Source organism: Leguminivora glycinivorella, chromosome 1 (assembly GCF_023078275.1).
Source record: "Leguminivora glycinivorella isolate SPB_JAAS2020 chromosome 1, LegGlyc_1.1, whole genome shotgun sequence".
NCBI lineage: Eukaryota > Metazoa > Arthropoda > Insecta > Lepidoptera > Tortricidae > Leguminivora > Leguminivora glycinivorella.
This window is the reverse complement of record NC_062971.1, coordinates 26057695-26076184: the sequence shown is the minus strand read 5'-3', so window position 1 is coordinate 26076184 and position 18490 is coordinate 26057695. Positions and strand designations below refer to the sequence as shown.

At 39.4% G+C, this 18490-nt stretch overlaps 1 protein-coding gene across 3 annotated transcripts in view; it reads left to right on the top strand.

Moving 5' to 3' along the window:
- LOC125226893 (ATP-binding cassette sub-family G member 1-like) overlaps positions 1-16265 on the top strand; it is a 61889-nt gene extending 45624 nt beyond the window's left edge. For 2 of the 3 annotated variants that reach the window (XM_048131061.1, XM_048131071.1), the window contains 9 exons: positions 1207-1324; positions 1893-2082; positions 3432-3577; positions 4659-4897; positions 9587-9822; positions 12730-12898; positions 14322-14578; positions 15192-15415; positions 15786-16265. In XM_048131061.1, the coding sequence (XP_047987018.1) occupies positions 1207-1324; positions 1893-2082; positions 3432-3577; positions 4659-4897; positions 9587-9822; positions 12730-12898; positions 14322-14578; positions 15192-15415; positions 15786-15981 (1775 nt within the window). In that variant the 3' untranslated portion in view covers positions 15982-16265. Of the gene's footprint in view, positions 1-1206; positions 1325-1892; positions 2083-2104; positions 2435-3431; positions 3578-4658; positions 4898-9586; positions 9823-12729; positions 12899-14321; positions 14579-15191; positions 15416-15785 lie in introns of those variants that run through there. The other variant, XM_048131079.1, reaches the window with a different exon arrangement.
- Positions 16266-18490: the final 2225 nt, after the last annotated feature.

Below are 18490 nucleotides of genomic sequence, written 5' to 3'. Positions count from 1 at the left end.
ACTGATCGGTGTCGCACGCGTTAGGCTTGTGTCGTTCACGAACTATGAACTGTTAGGAATAAAATCCCATCAATGACCGAAATGAACTGAATCTTTCCGTGCTCTGAGAATCGGTCTTTGCTCATTTAGTTCAGTATAGGATCGGCGAGCGCGAGCGGTTCGGATCGAGAACGAGCGTGTGACTGCGCCGACCGAGAGCGAGAGCTACTTAGCAGAGATACAAAAAAAGTCAAGTTTTCATATTAAACTTCGGTTACTTACAACCTTTCGACCCGGAATGTTACTATCTGTGGACTATTCGTATCATTTTGACACTATTCGGTCCCATTCGTTCTGATCTTTCCGACCGCAGTGGTCGCTGGTTTGGCTGAACTAAATGAGCAAAAGACCTAAAAGAGCGAACTAGTTCGTGGGAGCGATTGAACGAGATCGGAGCGCTCCGATCAACGAACGAAACGGCACAAGCCTAGCACGCGTTCAATCTTTTATACACCCGATTTGTCGTATGCTTGGTGACCGCGAGTCGCCCTGTAAGGGCCGTCTTGTTGTATTCTGTGTTTTGCATGTATATAATAATGTAGGTAGGTAATTTATATTTGTAACATCCATACTAATATTATAAATGGGAAAGTGTGTGTGTCTGTTTGTTGGTCCGTCTTTCACGGAAAAACGGAGCAACGAATTGACGTGATTTTTTAAGTGGAGATAATTGAAGGGATGTAGTGACATATGTATGCTAGTTTTTGTAACGCGAGCGAAGCCGCGGGCAAAAACTAGTAATACATAACTTTTATTTACCAACCCATGATAATTGCTGTTAATCCATATCCGTAGTAATATTATAAATGGGAAAGTGTGTGTGTATGTTTGTTTGTCCGTCTTTCACGGCAAAACGGAGATTATAGAGTATATTGAATAGAATGTTGAAGGGATGGAGAGAGACATAGGCTACTTTTTGTGTCTTTCTAACGCGAGCGAAACCGCGGGCAAAAGCTAGTATAAGATACATGAACTTATGTAGGTATTGTATAATTATATGTATTTATACATATGTTTTATGATTTATGACTTAGCATATCATTGTTGTCATAAAAACCCAATGTGTCAGACGCAAACAGTTTCTAATTATATTTACCTATATTTTTTATTGGTGGTATCCGCAAAGAAAAACCTGTCTATTTAAATATTTTGTTTCTTTGCCGGCAGGTTCTAAGCTTATCCTTCGCGGGATCACGGGAGAGTTCCGCTCAGGGCAGCTAACAGCCATCCTTGGGCCCTCGGGAGCCGGCAAGAGCACGTTGCTCAACATACTAGCAGGATACAGGTATAGCCAACAAGCACTTCCATTTGAAAGTTAAGTTGCCAGCGATTTTGGTGTGCAGGGGTTAAGCATGATAATATAATGATACTTGCATCGGCAAAGCTCTTAAGACGCTGTCAATTTAACTTAACATGACTATGAAATCCTAAGTATAAAAACATAATTATAGGTATTATACTTTGAGCTCTTTAAAAAAACTAGAAAATGGCCTCATGTAAAAAATACTACTTAATGTGTTTTTTCACTTGACTAGGAAACACTGGCAAGTGCTTTGAGACAAGGAAATTATTGACGTCATGTCGCGTTTATGCTAATTTGAAGATATTATTAAAATGATGTATTTTTGTAACATCGCCTAAGTTTTAACTAAATAGTACCTACTAATAAATACCTACATAACAAACATTGGCCAACAACCATATTATAGGCACATTTTTGTCGTCTAAGAATCTGCGTTTAGATATGAATTATATTTTAGTACCTACTTAAAGACTTTACTGTACAACATGTTTATGTTCACACCTTATTCGTCTATTAAAATTAAAAAAAATGTACAATTTGAATTTCGCAGGGTAATAGGCGCCAGCGGACAAATATGCACGAACGGCGAGCCGCGAAACTTGCGGCAGTTCCGCAAACTGTCGCGGTACATCATGCAGGAAGATCTGCTGCAGCCGCTCATCACGGTGCAGGAGGCCATGGTCATCGCGGCGGACCTCAAGCTGGGAGGGGAAGTTAATAGGAAGAAGAAAGGGGTTATTGTAAGTACCTATTTGGCAGAGTCAGCGGGAGTAACTTGCGGCAGTTCCGCAAACTGTCGCGGTACATCATGCAGGAAGATCTGCTGCAGCCGCTCATCACGGTGCAGGAGGCCATGGTCATCGCGGCGGACCTCAAGCTGGGAGGGGAAGTTAGTAGAAAGAAGAAAGGGGTTATTATAAGTACCTATTTGGCAGAGTCAGCGGGAGTAACTTGCGGCAGTTCCGCAAACTGTCGCGGTACATCATGCAGGAAGATCTGCTGCAGCCGCTCATCACGGTGCAGGAGGCCATGGTCATCGCGGCGGACCTCAAGCTGGGAGGGGAAGTTAGTAGGAAGAAGAAAGGGGTTATTGTAAGTACTTATTTGCCAAAGTACCTCAAGCGGGAGTAACTTGCGGCAGTCCGCAAACTGTCGCGGTAAATCATGCAGGAAGATCTGCTGCAGCCACTCATCACGGTGCAGGAGGCCATGGTCATCGCGGCGGACCTCAAGCTGGGAGGGGAAGTTAGTAGAAAGAAGAAAGGGGTTATTATAAGTACCTATTTGGCAGAGTCAGCGGGAGTAACTTGCGGCAGTTCCGCAAACTGTCGCGGTACATCATGCAGGAAGATCTGCTGCAGCCACTCATCACGGTGCAGGAGGCCATGGTCATCGCGGCGGACCTCAAGCTGGGAGGGGAAGCTAGTAGAAAGAAGAAAGGGGTTATTATAAGTACCTATTTGGCAGAGTCAGCGGGAGTAACTTGCGGCAGTTCCGCAAACTGTCGCGGTACATCATGCAGGAAGATCTGCTGCAGCCGCTCATCACGGTGCAGGAAGCCATGGTCATTGCAGCGGACCTCAAGCTGGGAAGGGAAGTTAGTCAGAAGAAGAAAGGGGTTATTGTAAGTACTTATTTGGCAGAGTAATACCTCCAGCGGGAGTAAATTGCGGCAGTTCTGCGACCTGTCGCGGTACATCATGCAGGAAGATCTGCTGCAGCCACTCATCACGCCATGGTCATCGCGGCGGACCTGAAGCTGGGCTGGGAAGTTAGTAGGAAGGAGAAAAGGGTTATTGTAAGTATATAAAGATTCAACTGGGCGTTTTTCGATGTTCTAAGTTAATTTCTTTTTAAAACTTCTAGAAATGCTTCGAATCTAGACCAAGTACTATTATTTTGTTGTAGTAGAAAAAATATTGATGAATTTTGTATAGGTAATATAGGCATTGATTTGCCCGTCCCGCTTATGTACCTAGTCGAGTCGGCGGTCAATGGCACTATGCAATATGGACGCGGAATACACGCTGGTCAAAGTACAAAATCTCTCGTATTTGGCTTCTTTACAACACTACTCTGTATTGTTCAGGTAGAAGAAATCGTGCAGTTGCTGCGGCTGAGTAAGGCTCGCGACACAGTGACGGAGCGGCTGTCGGGCGGCGAGCGCAAGCGGCTCGCCATCGCGCTGGAGCTGCTCAACAACCCGCCCGTCGTGTTCCTGGACGAGCCCACCACGTACTGTACCCTCTTGATATACAGTAAATTGCTAAGTAAGATTCGGTAACCAAGCGTATTCGGGTGGCGAGTGGCGAGCGCAAGCTGTTCGCCATCGCGCTGGAGCTGCTCAACAACCCGCCTTGTTATACCTTCAGTTAGTAAGTAGCTGAGTAAAGCTCGCGACACGGTGATCAGGCTTATTATTTTACTATTTAATGAATTCTAGTAGTGATGATCCCATCAAAAACATAAATGTGAATTGAGAGCCAAGTTCAATAATATGATAAATGCCTTGGTTGTTCACTTCAATGAAAAACCGGCCAAGAGCGTGTCGGGCCACGCTCAGTGTAGGGTTCCGTAGTTTTTCGTATTTTTCTCAAAAACTACTGAACCTATCAAGTTTAAAACAATTTTCCTAGAAAGTCTTTACAAAGTTCTACTTTGGTGATTTTTTTCATATTTTTTAAACATATGGTTCAAAAGTTAGAGGGGGGGGGGACGCACTTTTTTTTCCTTTAAGAGCGATTATTTCCGAAACTATTAATATTATCAAAAAATGATTTGAGTAAACCCTTATTCATTTTTAAATACCTATCCAACAATATATCACACGTTGGGGTTGGAATGAAAAAAAATATCAGCCCCCACTTTGCATGTAGGGGGTACCCTAATAAAACAAAAAATTGATATCTAAATGGGTGCCAAGTTCAATGGTCAGTATTGAAATTTATTTATAACAACATAAAATACTTTTATTATAGGACCAATGCCGAAATAGCAAAAAAAATTGGCTGTTCCATAGAAAAGCGGTATCGTGACAGTAGAAATGTAGAAAATTCATAATTCTACACTATGTTTTTACAAAACATTTTCAATACATAACGTCCAGCAAAGAAAATAAGGACTACGTTTGTATTAAGGCTTCGCTCTAAACCAAACTCATCAGCTACCTACATAAGTATTATAATTATTATAAACGACTTCCTAACCGCTTTACTTCCGATCCGTAATTGTAGGTTTGCGTGATTGCGGGCACTTATGATATGATGAATGATTAACCTCAAATCTGCAGCTGCATAACGGGCGATTCACATTCCAGCGGTCTCGACGACGTGGCATCCTCAACGTGCGTGTCGCTGCTGAAGCGTGTGGCGCGCGGTGGGCGGACCGTGGTGTGCTCACTGCATACGCCGTCCGCGCGGCTCTTCGCCGAATTCGACCACGTGTACATCGTAGCGGGCGGACGCTGCGCCTACCAGGGCACCTCGGCTGGCGTCGTGCCTTTCCTTAGCGAACTCAACCTTATATGCCCGACGACCTACAACCCGGCTGACTTTGGTACGTCCAAGAATAGTTCTCCATAGAGCCCTATAAGAGCTGAGGGCGGTTTCAGACCAGCCTTATACTGCGTGTGGATTCCATACGGGCGGATAATGTATCCAGTTATAGTATCTGATCATATGAATCGTATACTTAAGATAATAATTTTGTTAAAAAGTGTTATTAATTAAGCGATTTAAGCGTAATTATTTTTTTTAATCTGGCCTAGAAGCAATGTACGCCGTTCAATTTGACATGACATAAACGTCATGTCGTAATGACGTTTAGGTAATAGGTACGCTAATTGATGTGGACATAATACATTGCGTGCTGAATTATTGTGTATGAAAAAAAAAATCTCATCTATTAAAAAAAAAACATGTAGTTAGGCCCCTTAGGTACGATACTAATCGTTATTAAGATATTCGCCCGTATGGAATAGACACGCTGTACGTGCGCATACAAGCTCGTTTTACATAATTTTTAAGAAAAAAAAACCGCCGCCTTTGGGGTTCTGGTGAAAGCTACTTGCGAATGTTGGATTACGTATTTCGGTTCTGACCATCACCAACAGTTCCACTGCACCAAATGTCACTATTCTGGACGTAAGTGCATGCTGTTCTTATAAAAATACCAAAGTCACTATAAACGTGCCGTTCAGATTTGAGGAGTTCGGTTCTGACCATCATCAGCACTTCCACTGCACCAAATGTCGCTGTTCTGGACGTAAGTGCATGCTGTTCTTATAAAAATACCAAAGTCTCTATAAGCGCGCCGTTCAGATTTGAGGAGTTCCGTTCTGACCATCATCAGGAGTTCCACTGCACCAAATGTCACTGTTCTGGACGTAAGGGCATGCTGTTCTTATAAAAATACCAAAGTCACTATAAGCGTGCCGTTCAGATTTGAGGAGTTCCGTTCTGACCGTCATCAGCACTTCCACTGCACCAAATGTCACTGTTCCGTACGTAAATTCATGCTGTTCCTTTAAAAATACAAAAATCACCATATGTATGCCTTTCAGATTTGAGGAGTTCCCTCGATTTCTCCAGGATCCCATCATCAGAACTGGGTTCTGAGAAAAATGGGACCAATCTGTATGCATATACATTCAATCAAAAAAAAAAAATTTTCAAAATCAGTCCAGTAACGACGGAGATATCGAGGAACAAACATAAAAAAAAAAAAAAACATACAGACGACTTTATAACCGTCCTTCTTGAGAGATATGAGGCGACGGTTAATAAAAAGGCATCTAAGTGCAAGACCTAACTACCCAAATGTAGAAAAAAAAATCCTTTAATGCCAAAAACAATCATAGTCTGCAATCCGAGTCAAGTTTGCAAAAACCATTGAGTAATTATTACTTCGTATAGAGGAGCTATAGCAAACAACGAACGTGTCACAGCTTGTAAGCTGAAGGCGGGGCGAGGGGGCGGGGTGTGAACCAATGGCCTGCTTCCGTAACGTCGCAAGCGCTACGATTTTACTCGGCGCTTATGACTTTTCGGTCGCGATGATGAGCCCTGCATAGAGTGCATAGATTAAGTCGTAGTATAGAAGTGACATGGGTTTACATGGGCATTTTTTTAAATTTATGACTCTCAATTAGCGTGAGTTGTTAAAAAAAACATAAATCGATGTTTTGTAACGACAATCAAGCTTGAAATCTGTATTTAAAACTAAACTTTTTTCACGTTCTGAATTTAGATTATAGCTTAGTATAATTTACATAATTAAATCAAAAACGATGTTTTTATTGAAATTCCATGCTTAATTAATAATAATAATAATAAGCCCGCGGGGGCAGCTTGTGGCGAGCTGACGGTGAGTGGCGACACCGCGGACCCCTATTCCAGAGGGCACTTCCATCTAGCCCTCGCCTCTGCGCTTGCCTTAACCGGCCGGCCAGAGTGGATTCGCAAGAGCGGGACCTATGCTCCAGGTTGGAAGTGTAAAATGTCATAACGCCGGCGGCCTGCTGAACGGATCACCGGGATCTGGCTACCGCAGTCTCACCTCTCGACAACCTTTCAGCCACTCTTCAAGTGTTGCTCTGTTGTCGCACCATGCGTGCGGCCGTTTTGCAGGGCCCACTCAATGAGTTGGCGAGTCACCGCCTGTCTTTTACAATCTTGAGACTAGTTGTCATGGCAGGTGTCCGATAGTCTCCCCCCATAGACCATTATCCAGTCCATCCAACTTGCACAACAAATAGCCTATGACCTTAGTTCCCATCGCAACACAGAAGTGCTGCACTGAAATAGTCTTTACACCTGGCGAGGACCATCTCCGGATGTATCATATTGTGCGCTCGGGGATGGTATCCGCCAGGTGTATCCCTTGCCTTTAGATTAAAGTGTCTAAAAGGGCCTCTGTGCTGTTGGCTTCGGCCCCACACATGCCTCCCAAAAGTCCGGGACCCCATGGTCCCGAGATATGGTAAGACATACAAATAATAATAATAATAATAAAGCCTTTTTATTTCCTTATCAGAGTTTACATGTATGATTTAATATATATATATCTCTAGTTTATATCAAGGACCCCTGTCGGGTATAGGCCTCCTACATGATTTTCCATTTATCTCGGTCTTTGGCCTTAACTGGCCAACTCTCCCCCGCTATTTCTGTAATGTCTTTTGATCATCTTGTTTTTGGTTTTCCAGGTTTTCTCTTTCCATATGGTCCTGGCCATTTGGTGATTTTACTAGTCCATCTGTCGTCAGTCATTCTCGCTATGTGGCCAGCCCATCTCCATTTTTGTTTCAGTATGAACTCTAATGCGTCTATGAGCTTGTTTTTGATCTGATGTGCTTGCTATTAACTTTGTCTTAATTATCGTTTCCATGCTTAATTATCGTTGCAAAACTGACAAACTGACAGCGATTTTTTTTTAACAACTCTGTGAGTTCCAATTTTTTTAAATGCCCACATATAAAGCTGCGTACATGTGTACAAGTAGCCGCAACTGGATATTAGTTATCTATGTGACATTTGCATAATGGTAGGCATTAAAACATGGGTGTTGTTTTTGTTGTGTTAATAAGATAACATGAGTGTTTTAATGCCTAATTATGTATAGTCGTATACATAACTTTATCTACATCCATGTATGTATGGGCGCGGGTTTATCGTCCCATAGAAAATTTGAATTTCGCGCGTTTTTATACTCTCATAATTTGCTTGACCGTCTACCTACCCAAATTCATTCAGGCAGGTTAGGTACTGCACTTACATTTACATACTCACATGAAATTCGACACGCGTATTGAGAATCTGTTATAGACCGACATGTCGGAAAACTGTGCAATTCTGACAATAATAATTAAGTAACCTTTTTTGCGTCGATAAATATATAATATATAATTTAATCATTAATGTATGATAGGAAACTTGAACTAACTTGCGATATTGTCACGTCTGCTTTTGGTGCATTTTTTACTCTTTGGTTTCAACGAAACATGGCCGCCGCAACATGGCGCTTCGGCATGAGTTTATATTGATACCTTTTTTTAAAAGTAAGCGTGTTTAAACAAAAATGCAGTACACCTACGTATGAAAAGTCACTCCTTGGCTTTTGTTAGATTTTCCTGAGCAGTTTGTACAGTACCTCACTACACATGACGGCATTATTTAGACGAAATATTTTTCATTGCGATACGTCAATCTACCACAGCCGTTCGGCACAGACTAAGCGCGTTTGTGCCGATCGGCTCTAAGTGTTGTTACACAAAATCAAGTTCAGGTGTCCTCTCTAGTTAACATAATTACTCAAAGGCAAAAACAAACATAAGTGAACGATACAGCACACCTTGAAAATATAAAAGCTGGCCCTAAATGAGGCTAAATAATGACTTAGTAACAGTGATTAAGTATAATTACAGTGTTTGCGTGACGATACAAAGATAATATTTTTCATCCTACCTACGTAAATCAACTAAACACTTAGGTAATTAATTCAATCAACCCTTACTCTGCAGATACGAGTACGAGCACTACATGTATGTACACGTCATTGACGGACGGATAGTCATAATTTAACCACGAGACAACTGAGTAAATTGCGTCTGTTGAGATATGCGTCCTAAAAATAAATACCACGACGAATAAACATTAAATACTCTAAGAACAAATTAAATTACTTTAATAGAAAATATTTTAACTTGTTATTTTAAGTAGTAACACTACTATTATGTTCTAAACATTAAATAAATGTCATATACAAAGAAAAAGTGACCAAAGCCTCCAGTGCTCCGAGCTGGAATCGAACCAGCGTACTCCGCTTACCGGGCGAATGCCAGAACCACTCGGCTATCGGTCCACGAAAGCAAGGGTCGAAATTTCTAAGTATATGACATTTTTCACAACATATTTTCTATGAAAGTAATTTAATTTGTTCTTAGACTACGACGAATTTTTATTTTAACAGAGGCGCAGCACTTCAATTAGTTCTCCTCATTTTTGGGAAATCTACGAGAATACATTAGGTATTTAGGGTGGATCAAAAGTTTTTTTTAAATATTTTCTATTCTCCTAATTTCATACACTACTTTTTTTTAATCACACAACTTATGAATGTTCGTAATTCATGAGCATTGAAAATGGTAATTTGTGACAAAACTTTGGCTTATACCAATGTAACAAAGTAAAGTTGTGTCGCACCGTAGAGTACTAGGTATGTATTTATACTTGTCTACTTTTCTAGTTATAGAAGTGTCAAGCGGCGAGTACGGGTCGCACGTGGACCGCATGGTGGCCGCGGTGGAGAACGGGCGCAGCCAGCACTGGCGCGACTGCGCCGCGGCGCCCGCCGACCGCGACGACATCGAGCAGCTCAACGCGGGCGGCGTAGAAGAACACACATACACCTACGGCAGCACCTCGACACAGCAGTTCTGTATACTGTTGAGGCGGATGCTGTTGCAGACGTTTAGAAATCGGGTGAGTATCGACGTGTACATTGCAAGCCGAAACTTATAGGCGTCGAACCCAGCAATATTGGCGCGTCCACGCCGCCGAACGTGACGACATCGAGCAACTCAACGCGGGCGGCGTAGAAGTTCGAAAGTTAAGCATTAGAAAAAAAACTAAGTGATGCCATTCCCGTAGTTTTCAACGAATAATTTATGTTAGATGTTCTGTTCTGATAGTGCTGATAAGTTTCCTTTCCTTGTACGTAAAGGCCTTTCTGTTTTACGTCAAACGTTCTCTACAGGCACAATGAGGAAAAATCCGAGGTAATTGTTTTTCCAATTATCTTGGTAAATGTTCATGACATTGTTTTGTCTCGTCCAATTATTCATGAATGTGGGCTAAAAGGGACTAGACACATGTCGGAAAACTGCCGCAACCAGCGTGTCGCCGACACTGAGAAATAAGTAGGTAAGTAAATAAAATATTAATGGGCGTAGACTAATCTGTACCCAAACTATAAACCTAACTCAATATTTGGTTTGCATGTTTTGAGCAATAGTAAATCCGCTTTCCATCAGGCGGACCTCTTTGCCACCGATGTGGTATAAAAATACGTTTTCTTTATACCTAATATAAGTATTGTCCAAACAATTTGGTTGATCCTAAATGACCTTACAATGAAAGTCTGCCTGTACGACGACTTAATATATTTAAAACGGAAATGTTAACTATCATGACCAGTGTTTATGTAAAATGTGTGTGAGAAAATTGGCGATCTGACCGATATCGAAACATCTTGCGTTCTCGACATAGGTACGTTTTACGAACGTGTGTCTAAGCCTTTAGCAAAGGTTAACAGGCTAAGTACACACAGGGCCCTTAGTAAACACACTGGCTACATGGCATCGACATGCAATGTGTATTGAAGTGCATTGGTCAATACAAATAACACTGTACAAACATACGTCATAGCAAACATAGTCTACAATAAATCAACACTAAAATTTATAACAATTTCTATTTCCAAGTGGAGCGCTTAGATAATTTTATTTAGTTACAGTTTCAGCACTACCTGAAAACGTAACAGGATAGGAATCTTTATTCGATAGGTAATCATTGTAATCAATACCAATAGGTACTCTGTACTTTCCTTATAGCAGGATAAGAGTATGCGGATTTTGATATTCAGATACAAAACGCAATTTGTTTTGAATAGATTCGATACATTTATGTAAGTACCTATTAGGTACAATGTGCAATTGCTAGAACTGTTACAACGTAACTCTTTATGCCTTTCTATCTATCTAAGTAATGCGTCACAATCTTTCACGCTCTGTGGCGAATAAAATGCAACGAGCTCAGTTGCATTTCATCATTCCGAAAAAGCGATAGAAAGAGAGACTTACCAGAGATATTTACGCTTTATTCACTCCGGACTGCAGGCACGTTGGCATGAATTACCTACACTTTTTTACACGTGATGTTTCTGATGGACGAATTCTGCAAGCCAAGCAAGTTATGAAAAAAATATTTTTCCCCTCACTAGCTCGGAAACACGTGTTTTGTCCTTTAATACCTGCGGGTAAAAACGCATTTTATCCACTAGTGGGTAAAGTAATTTGACCTTGAATAAAGTCAAATTAACTGCTTTAAAATTGATAAAAGTATAGGTGAATCTAGTAATAAAGATGATTTACCACCTGTGGAACTACTGGAAGCAGTGATAAACGCATTTTTTGCGTTGTAGTTTCCTCGCTATAGTGAGGGGAAAAGTTTTGTGTTACACTCGGGTGCAAATGTATTTTACTTCTCGTTTGTTAAAAAACTCGCAAGTTCAGGATTCTATTCTCGAACCACTCGCTTCGCTCGTGGTTCAACTATAGAATCCTTTCACTTGCTCGTTTTTCAATTCCACACTCGGCGTTAAAATACAATTTTGCCCCCTTGTATAACAAATAACTATTTCACCACACCAACTGGTAAAGGCTTTCTTTGCTATTCGAAAACTGATAGCAAAATTGCATTTTATCCACAAGGGGGCAAAGTAATTTCATACAAATTTTAACACGATGTCTTAATCTGGCTGCTAGATTTTACCTATAAATGATGATTTTGAATCATAAATATTGAATAAATTGATGGATTTGATTTATTTTGATGTTTTATGGTCAGTATTTTGTTCGTGTTGGCGTGGTGAAAAATTTTGTGTTTCACTCGGTGGCAAAGTTTGTTTAACCTTCGTGCCTTGATACCCTCGCAACGCTCAAGATTCCACTTTTTGAACCACTCGCTACGCTCGCGGTTCAATATTGGAATCTTTCGCTTGCTCAGGTATCAATATTGGCACGTGCGGTAACTATTGGGTTGGTAAGAAAGTAATGAGCGAATCATAACAATATTACTTTGTATCCATCGTTCTGGTAAATAATGAATAGCATCCCTTGTAAAACAAATAAATATTTCACCACACCAACTGGTAAAGGCTTTCTTTGCTATTCGAAAACAGATAGCAAAATTGCATTTTATCCACAAGGGGGCAAAGTAATTTCATACAAATTATAACACGATGTCTTAATCTGGCTGCTAGATTTTACCTATAAATGATGATTTTGAATCATAAATATTGAATAAATTGATGGATTTGATTTATTTTGATGTTTTATGGTCAGTATTTTGTTCGTGTTGGCGTGGTGAAAAATTTTGTGTTTCACTCGGTGGCAAAGTTTGTTTGACCAAAAATTTTATGTGGAATTTCGTGCCTTGATACCCTCGCAACGCTCAAGATTCCACTTTTTGAACCACTCGCTACGCTCGCGGTTCAATATTGGAATCTTTCGCTTGCTCAGGTATCAATATTGGCTTGTAAAACAAATAACTATTCCCCTAGTTCTATGTACCTAAGAATAGTCGTTAATTCAGTTTTTTGTTCCTCAGGGCTACCTGCAGCTGCGCGTGGGCCTGCACCTGTTCCTGGGCTTCATCATCGGCACGCTCTTCAGCAAGATGGGCTACGACGCTTCCAAGACCATCTTCAACTTCGGCTTCTGTTACGCCTGCATCATCGCCATGTTCTACATCCCTATGATGCCTGTGCTTTTGGCTTGTGAGTTTTGAAACATTTTGAAGTTTAACTTTAAATAAAGTCGGTTCATCTTTACTTGTCCTATCGTGTAAACAAACGAAACGTCAAATATGATCAAATACAATTACTACCTAGTGATTGGAAATGTCGATAAAATGATGTATTAACGATAATTTGTAAATAAACGCTGCTAACGTCATCAGAGGATTTTCAATTTTACGTCACACAATATCTATGTAACTTCGTAATGTCAGGAGTTTTTGATGTACTCCGTTCGTCATTACAATTATTGATGAAAATCGTTTTAGAAATGATATTTTTCAGTGGTTTTTTGATTGATTTCAATACTTTGTGAGTTTATTTAATACATCTTTATGTTTAGTGTGAAAATGGTGTTCATACAAGTTTACGTACCGTTTACGCTTGTTTATGATTTTAGATGCCAATAGTTTACGCACCGTAGCGTGCAAAACTTCAATTTGTAATGATATAGAGGTAGATACATTATTATATCGTTCGCTACATATTTAACATTCAAAACTCTTATTGTAAGTACTTACTTATTTTCTAATTCTTTCATGTCGTATATATAGGTACGACGTTGATTTCGTGTCGTATATGTATTATATGATTGAAAGTTAAATTAATTGAATGATAAGTTAAGAGTTTTGAAGATAAATGTGTGTTTAGTAAAACGTCCCACTTTGTCGGTTACCATTAAGGCGAGATTTACTTGTATCTTTAAATTAATATACTGATAAAGCTGACTTTATATCAATCGACAAAGTGGGACGTTTTCCTGTGCACACTCACAAATCACGGTTTACATCCCGGTAAATATACGTTTGATAAAAAGTAAATAATATATTCTATGCATGCTGTTTATATTATTTATAAATATCTACTTTTTACAAGGTAAACAATTTATATAGGTAGTTAAACTACTTTAATGCGGTGTACGGCGTGGTACGCATCCTAAATGTGAACCTTCGGTCTCAATGTTAGTACGGCCGATTACTTACAATGTAGGCATAGCAGTTTGCATGTAAACACAAAGTAAACGTAGGACTACTTATAACTAGTAGAACGTAGGACTAGACGAATTTTGAATTAGTAAGTGACATAACTACAGTCGATAATGCCGCAATTGTGACTGATTAACTAAAAGATCACTGTCATTATACAATGTATATTGTTATTGAAATAAATAAACTGTAAACTGTCCCATATTAGACTTTTTGTATCATTTTTGTGTTCACAAAATGATAAAATACTTCAGAGTAATTAGATACCAATCGCTTACGCTCTGCAGCAAAAGAAACGTCAATAATTCTGTCTCGCATAATGAAAGAGTGATAGAGAGAGATTACCATTTTATTTGCCATTGAACTATCCACCTAGATGTTCAATTCACGTGTAAATTTAATAATAAAAATATTTTCAGTCCCAACAGAAGTCCAATTGGTGAAGCGGGAGTACTTCAACCGCTGGTACGGCCTGAAGCCATACTACGCGGCGCTGGTGGTGTCTCGAACCCCGGCCACCGTGGCCTTCAGCCTGCTGTACCTGTGCATCACATACCCGCTCACATCACAGCCCATGGAGCTAGACCGGATACTAATGTTCACCTCCATCTGTATCATGGTGGCGCTCATCTCCGAGTCTATGGGAACGGTCATATCTTCAACGTTGAATGTCGTTGTAAGTTGTTCATTTGGTACTTCAACTACTGGTCCGGTCTGAAGTTGGCCACCGTGGCCTTCAGCCTGCTGTACGTCTGCATCACATACCCGCTCACATCACAGACCATGGAGCTGGATCGCATTCTGATGTTCACGTCTATATGCATTATGGTGGCGCTTATTTCAGAGTCAACACGCTCATGAAGGCTGATCGCATTCTGATGTTTACTTTTATATGCATCATGGTAGCGCTCCTCTCAGAGTTCATGGGGATGTCGAATATTGTAGCTAAGTACAATACAATTTTGCTGATGGTTTACATCTTTTAAATGATTCGTAGGACTATCTTTGCTCTTTCTGTGCCTGCCACGTTTTGTATGAAACACTGTAACATACTGTTTGAGTCAAGATAATTAAATGGCCATCATCGACAACCATTTTTCATGATTATCAATTACATGAAATTGATAGTGCGTAGCTGTGGGGGTTTTTAAGATCACTTCAACTTCAAAATTATTGTTAATTTGTGCTTACCTGGCGAAGCATGCGTTGCGATTTCTTATTTTTGCTCCTCATTAAACGTGAGAATGAGTTAGTCGTTGATAACACATTTTTGACGTCTGCTTTTATAGAACTCAGTATTCATGGGCCCAGCACTGAGCGTGCCCCTGATGCTGCTGGCGGTATACGGCATTGGCTACGGCGATATGCCAGCGCCGCTATTCTGGCGGATGGCGCGCGCCTGCTCGTTCATGCGCTATGGGATCGAAGGGCTGGTGGTGGCCATCTACGGCCCGCCTCGGGACGACCTGATATGCCCGGACCATGTGGACTACTGCGAGTACAAGAATGTCAAGTGAGTGTTCAGCTGTTGTGCTTTTAAACGTAAAACTACTTACTTATCTGTTTGTAAGTTTAAACAAAAAAGTCGCACAAGGTCCTATAGTTCCTCTTCTATGCTCTTTAGACATACGTCGATTAAACATTACCAAAAAATACGTTATTTGTGTTACCAACAGATAAAGTAGTTACAAGACTGCGGCCATCAGATTTGGGGTAAAAAATCATAAAGCAACCCTTGTATGTCATAAGCCTTGTGTTTATTTGCTTGATCTGATATTTGATTTACTTAAATGGCAGTAGGTAGTTCTATCGACGCAAACCGCACGAGGCAAACATGAAATGCTAAGTTTACAACTCTGATATGAATGTCCTTCATATTCCAGGTACTTCGTAAAGCTGATGGGCATGTCAGGCGTCTCGTTCTGGACGGACTTCGGGGTGTTGATGCTCATGCTCTGTGCCATGAACATGGCCGGCTACTATCTGCTGCGGCAGCGACTGTCGCCCAACTACGCCTTCCGGGCCATCAAGATCATCGGCAGGTTCATCAAGACGAAGATGAGCATATCGCCCTATTAAATAGTAGATTGTGTGCAAGTGTGCAAAATAACTCACGAAAGTGCAAAAAGACATTTACGGCGCGGGTTTCAAGGACGTTACATCTAAGATCGAAATAATTCTGCTACCTTGTGACTGCTTTTCACATCAGTCACATCATCTGTAAGAAAGTTATGATTTTGTAAATAATTAGTTTAATAAAACTAAAAATTATAAAAACAGTGTTTTAGAACAGAAAGGAAGAAAAGAGCTACTTTGGTACCTTGTATCAGGGAAGAAGAAGGTCCTTTCCGAATTGGTAAAGTGAAAATAGTTATTTGTTATACAAGGGGGCAAAGTTGTATTTTAACGCCGAGTGTGGAATTGCAAAACGAGCAAGTGAAAGGATTCTATAGTTGAACCACGAGCGAAGCGAGTGGTTCGAGAATAGAATCCTGAACTTGCGAGTTTTTTAACACACGAGAAGTAAAATACATTTGCACCCGAGTGTAACACAAAACTTTTCCCCTCACTATAGCGAGGAACTACAACGCAAAAAATGCGTTTATCACTGTTTCCAGTAGTTCCACAGGTGGTAAATCATCTTTATTACTAGATTCACCTACTTTTATCAATTTTAAAGCAGTTAATTTGACTTAATTCAAGGTCAAATTACTTTACCCACTAGTGGATAAAATGCGTTTTTACCCGCTGGTATTAAAGGACAAAACACGTGTTTCCGAGCTAGTGAGGGGAAAATAAATAAATTAGAAAACGAAAAAGTTAGACGGTTCTTAGTAGGTATCTATTTGTTATCTGATAGTAATAAGTCTATACGTATGTATAGAGGGAAGAACTTTAACTTGCCGAGGGTTACCTGCAGCTTTAAGCGTAATTTAATAGACTAGAAAGGTATGTTTTGTCTTCAAAGAATGCGTAATGTTTAGGTTGTGTGAGACTGAATGAACTTAAAAATTATATGTAATAATAAATAGGGTCTTACTAAACTAAAAAAATATATTTATAAGCTCATAATTGTATGTAAAAAACTGGTACGAACTTTGTTTAAATATTTACACATATTTTTAAAGGTTTGACTACCAAAAGACCGCTTAAGACCGCTAAAACATGTTACGTTAGATTGGATATGACAGTTTTTGTGTTCCTATTTACAATTATAAATGTCTTAATACATCATCATGTTTGTGATATTTTTATTGTGACGGTTCTTATCTTAACTAGGTATGAATACATAACTCATAGGTGCCAAATACGGGAAGGAGAATAACATAGTTTATTGTAGTTTATATTTATTTGTATATAGTATAATGTAAATTAATAATTTAATATACCTACACGTATACACCTTTGCTACTTTTAAAAATACTTAGTACCTAACGTTTGTTGCAGTCCTTTACTTTGTGAATTAAATCAAATATATTAAATTAATGAGTAGGTATTTATTAACTCGCAGATTCAGTTTTTTCGATGCAAAGGCATAAATGCAGTGCTACAAAGTAATATTCACCTTCAAAAGATGCAGTGGTTTTAATTCCCATCTACTGCCAAAACCTGCAATGGCTGCAATCAAATAATAAATAACACATTCCCGTACAACAAAAGGGTAAATTCAGCGAGTTTGGTAGCCCAGACTGCGCGCGTGCTTAGTAAACGTCATAATTTCATAGAAGTGTACTTTACGTATTGTGTGTATGTATCTATGTTTTATAGCTACCCAGTGAATTAAAATTAGAAATCATGTAGGTTAATTGCCAGTAGGTGCGTTCCCAGTAACAGGCCACCTTGTTATAAGTCTTCATACTGATAAACATTAATTCATTTTAGCATGGCGTGGCCAGCAGTTACTGAAAGGTGACCAGTAATACAAATTGTATTTAAAATATAGCTTACATGTAAAGAGAGTTTATTTATATGTAGTATAGGGTGGCCAGTTATTGGCTGACACTGGTCAGCTACTGGCAATGTACCCTATCTTTTTTGTATGGTTTTAGTTTGGATACTTAATATTGTAAGGAAATAAAACCAATTACTTCATCATACGTTTTTTTATTTTATATATGCAAAAATCTCTCACTAAAAATAAAATCACACATTTCTTGAACATAAACCTCGCAAATAATTAAAATAATTTTAACAAAGTTTGACTAGGGCATTTTTGCCGCTATTTAACAATCCGTAAAATTAACAAAAACATATACAATCGCATTTATAAAAGATTTTTATATATTTGTCTCGATACTTTCTACTTTGTGCTCTAGGTGCCTTTATAGTGAAAATCGTGAATTTTCTTACATATCTATAACTACTGAGTAGGCAGAGTATGCAGAATCAAACATAAATTCCATTTGTAGGTTCCCAAGTCCTTTCTAAAAAAAATCATATAACCAAAAATATGATTTTATGAGTAGGAAAAAAGTATTAGCTATATTAAGTATCTATAAATGTAAGAAAATTATTATCTTATCAGCACTGAAGCAGTATATTTTCATTACGTAATTTTATTTGTTGTTGTTTGTTTTTGTTTTCGATA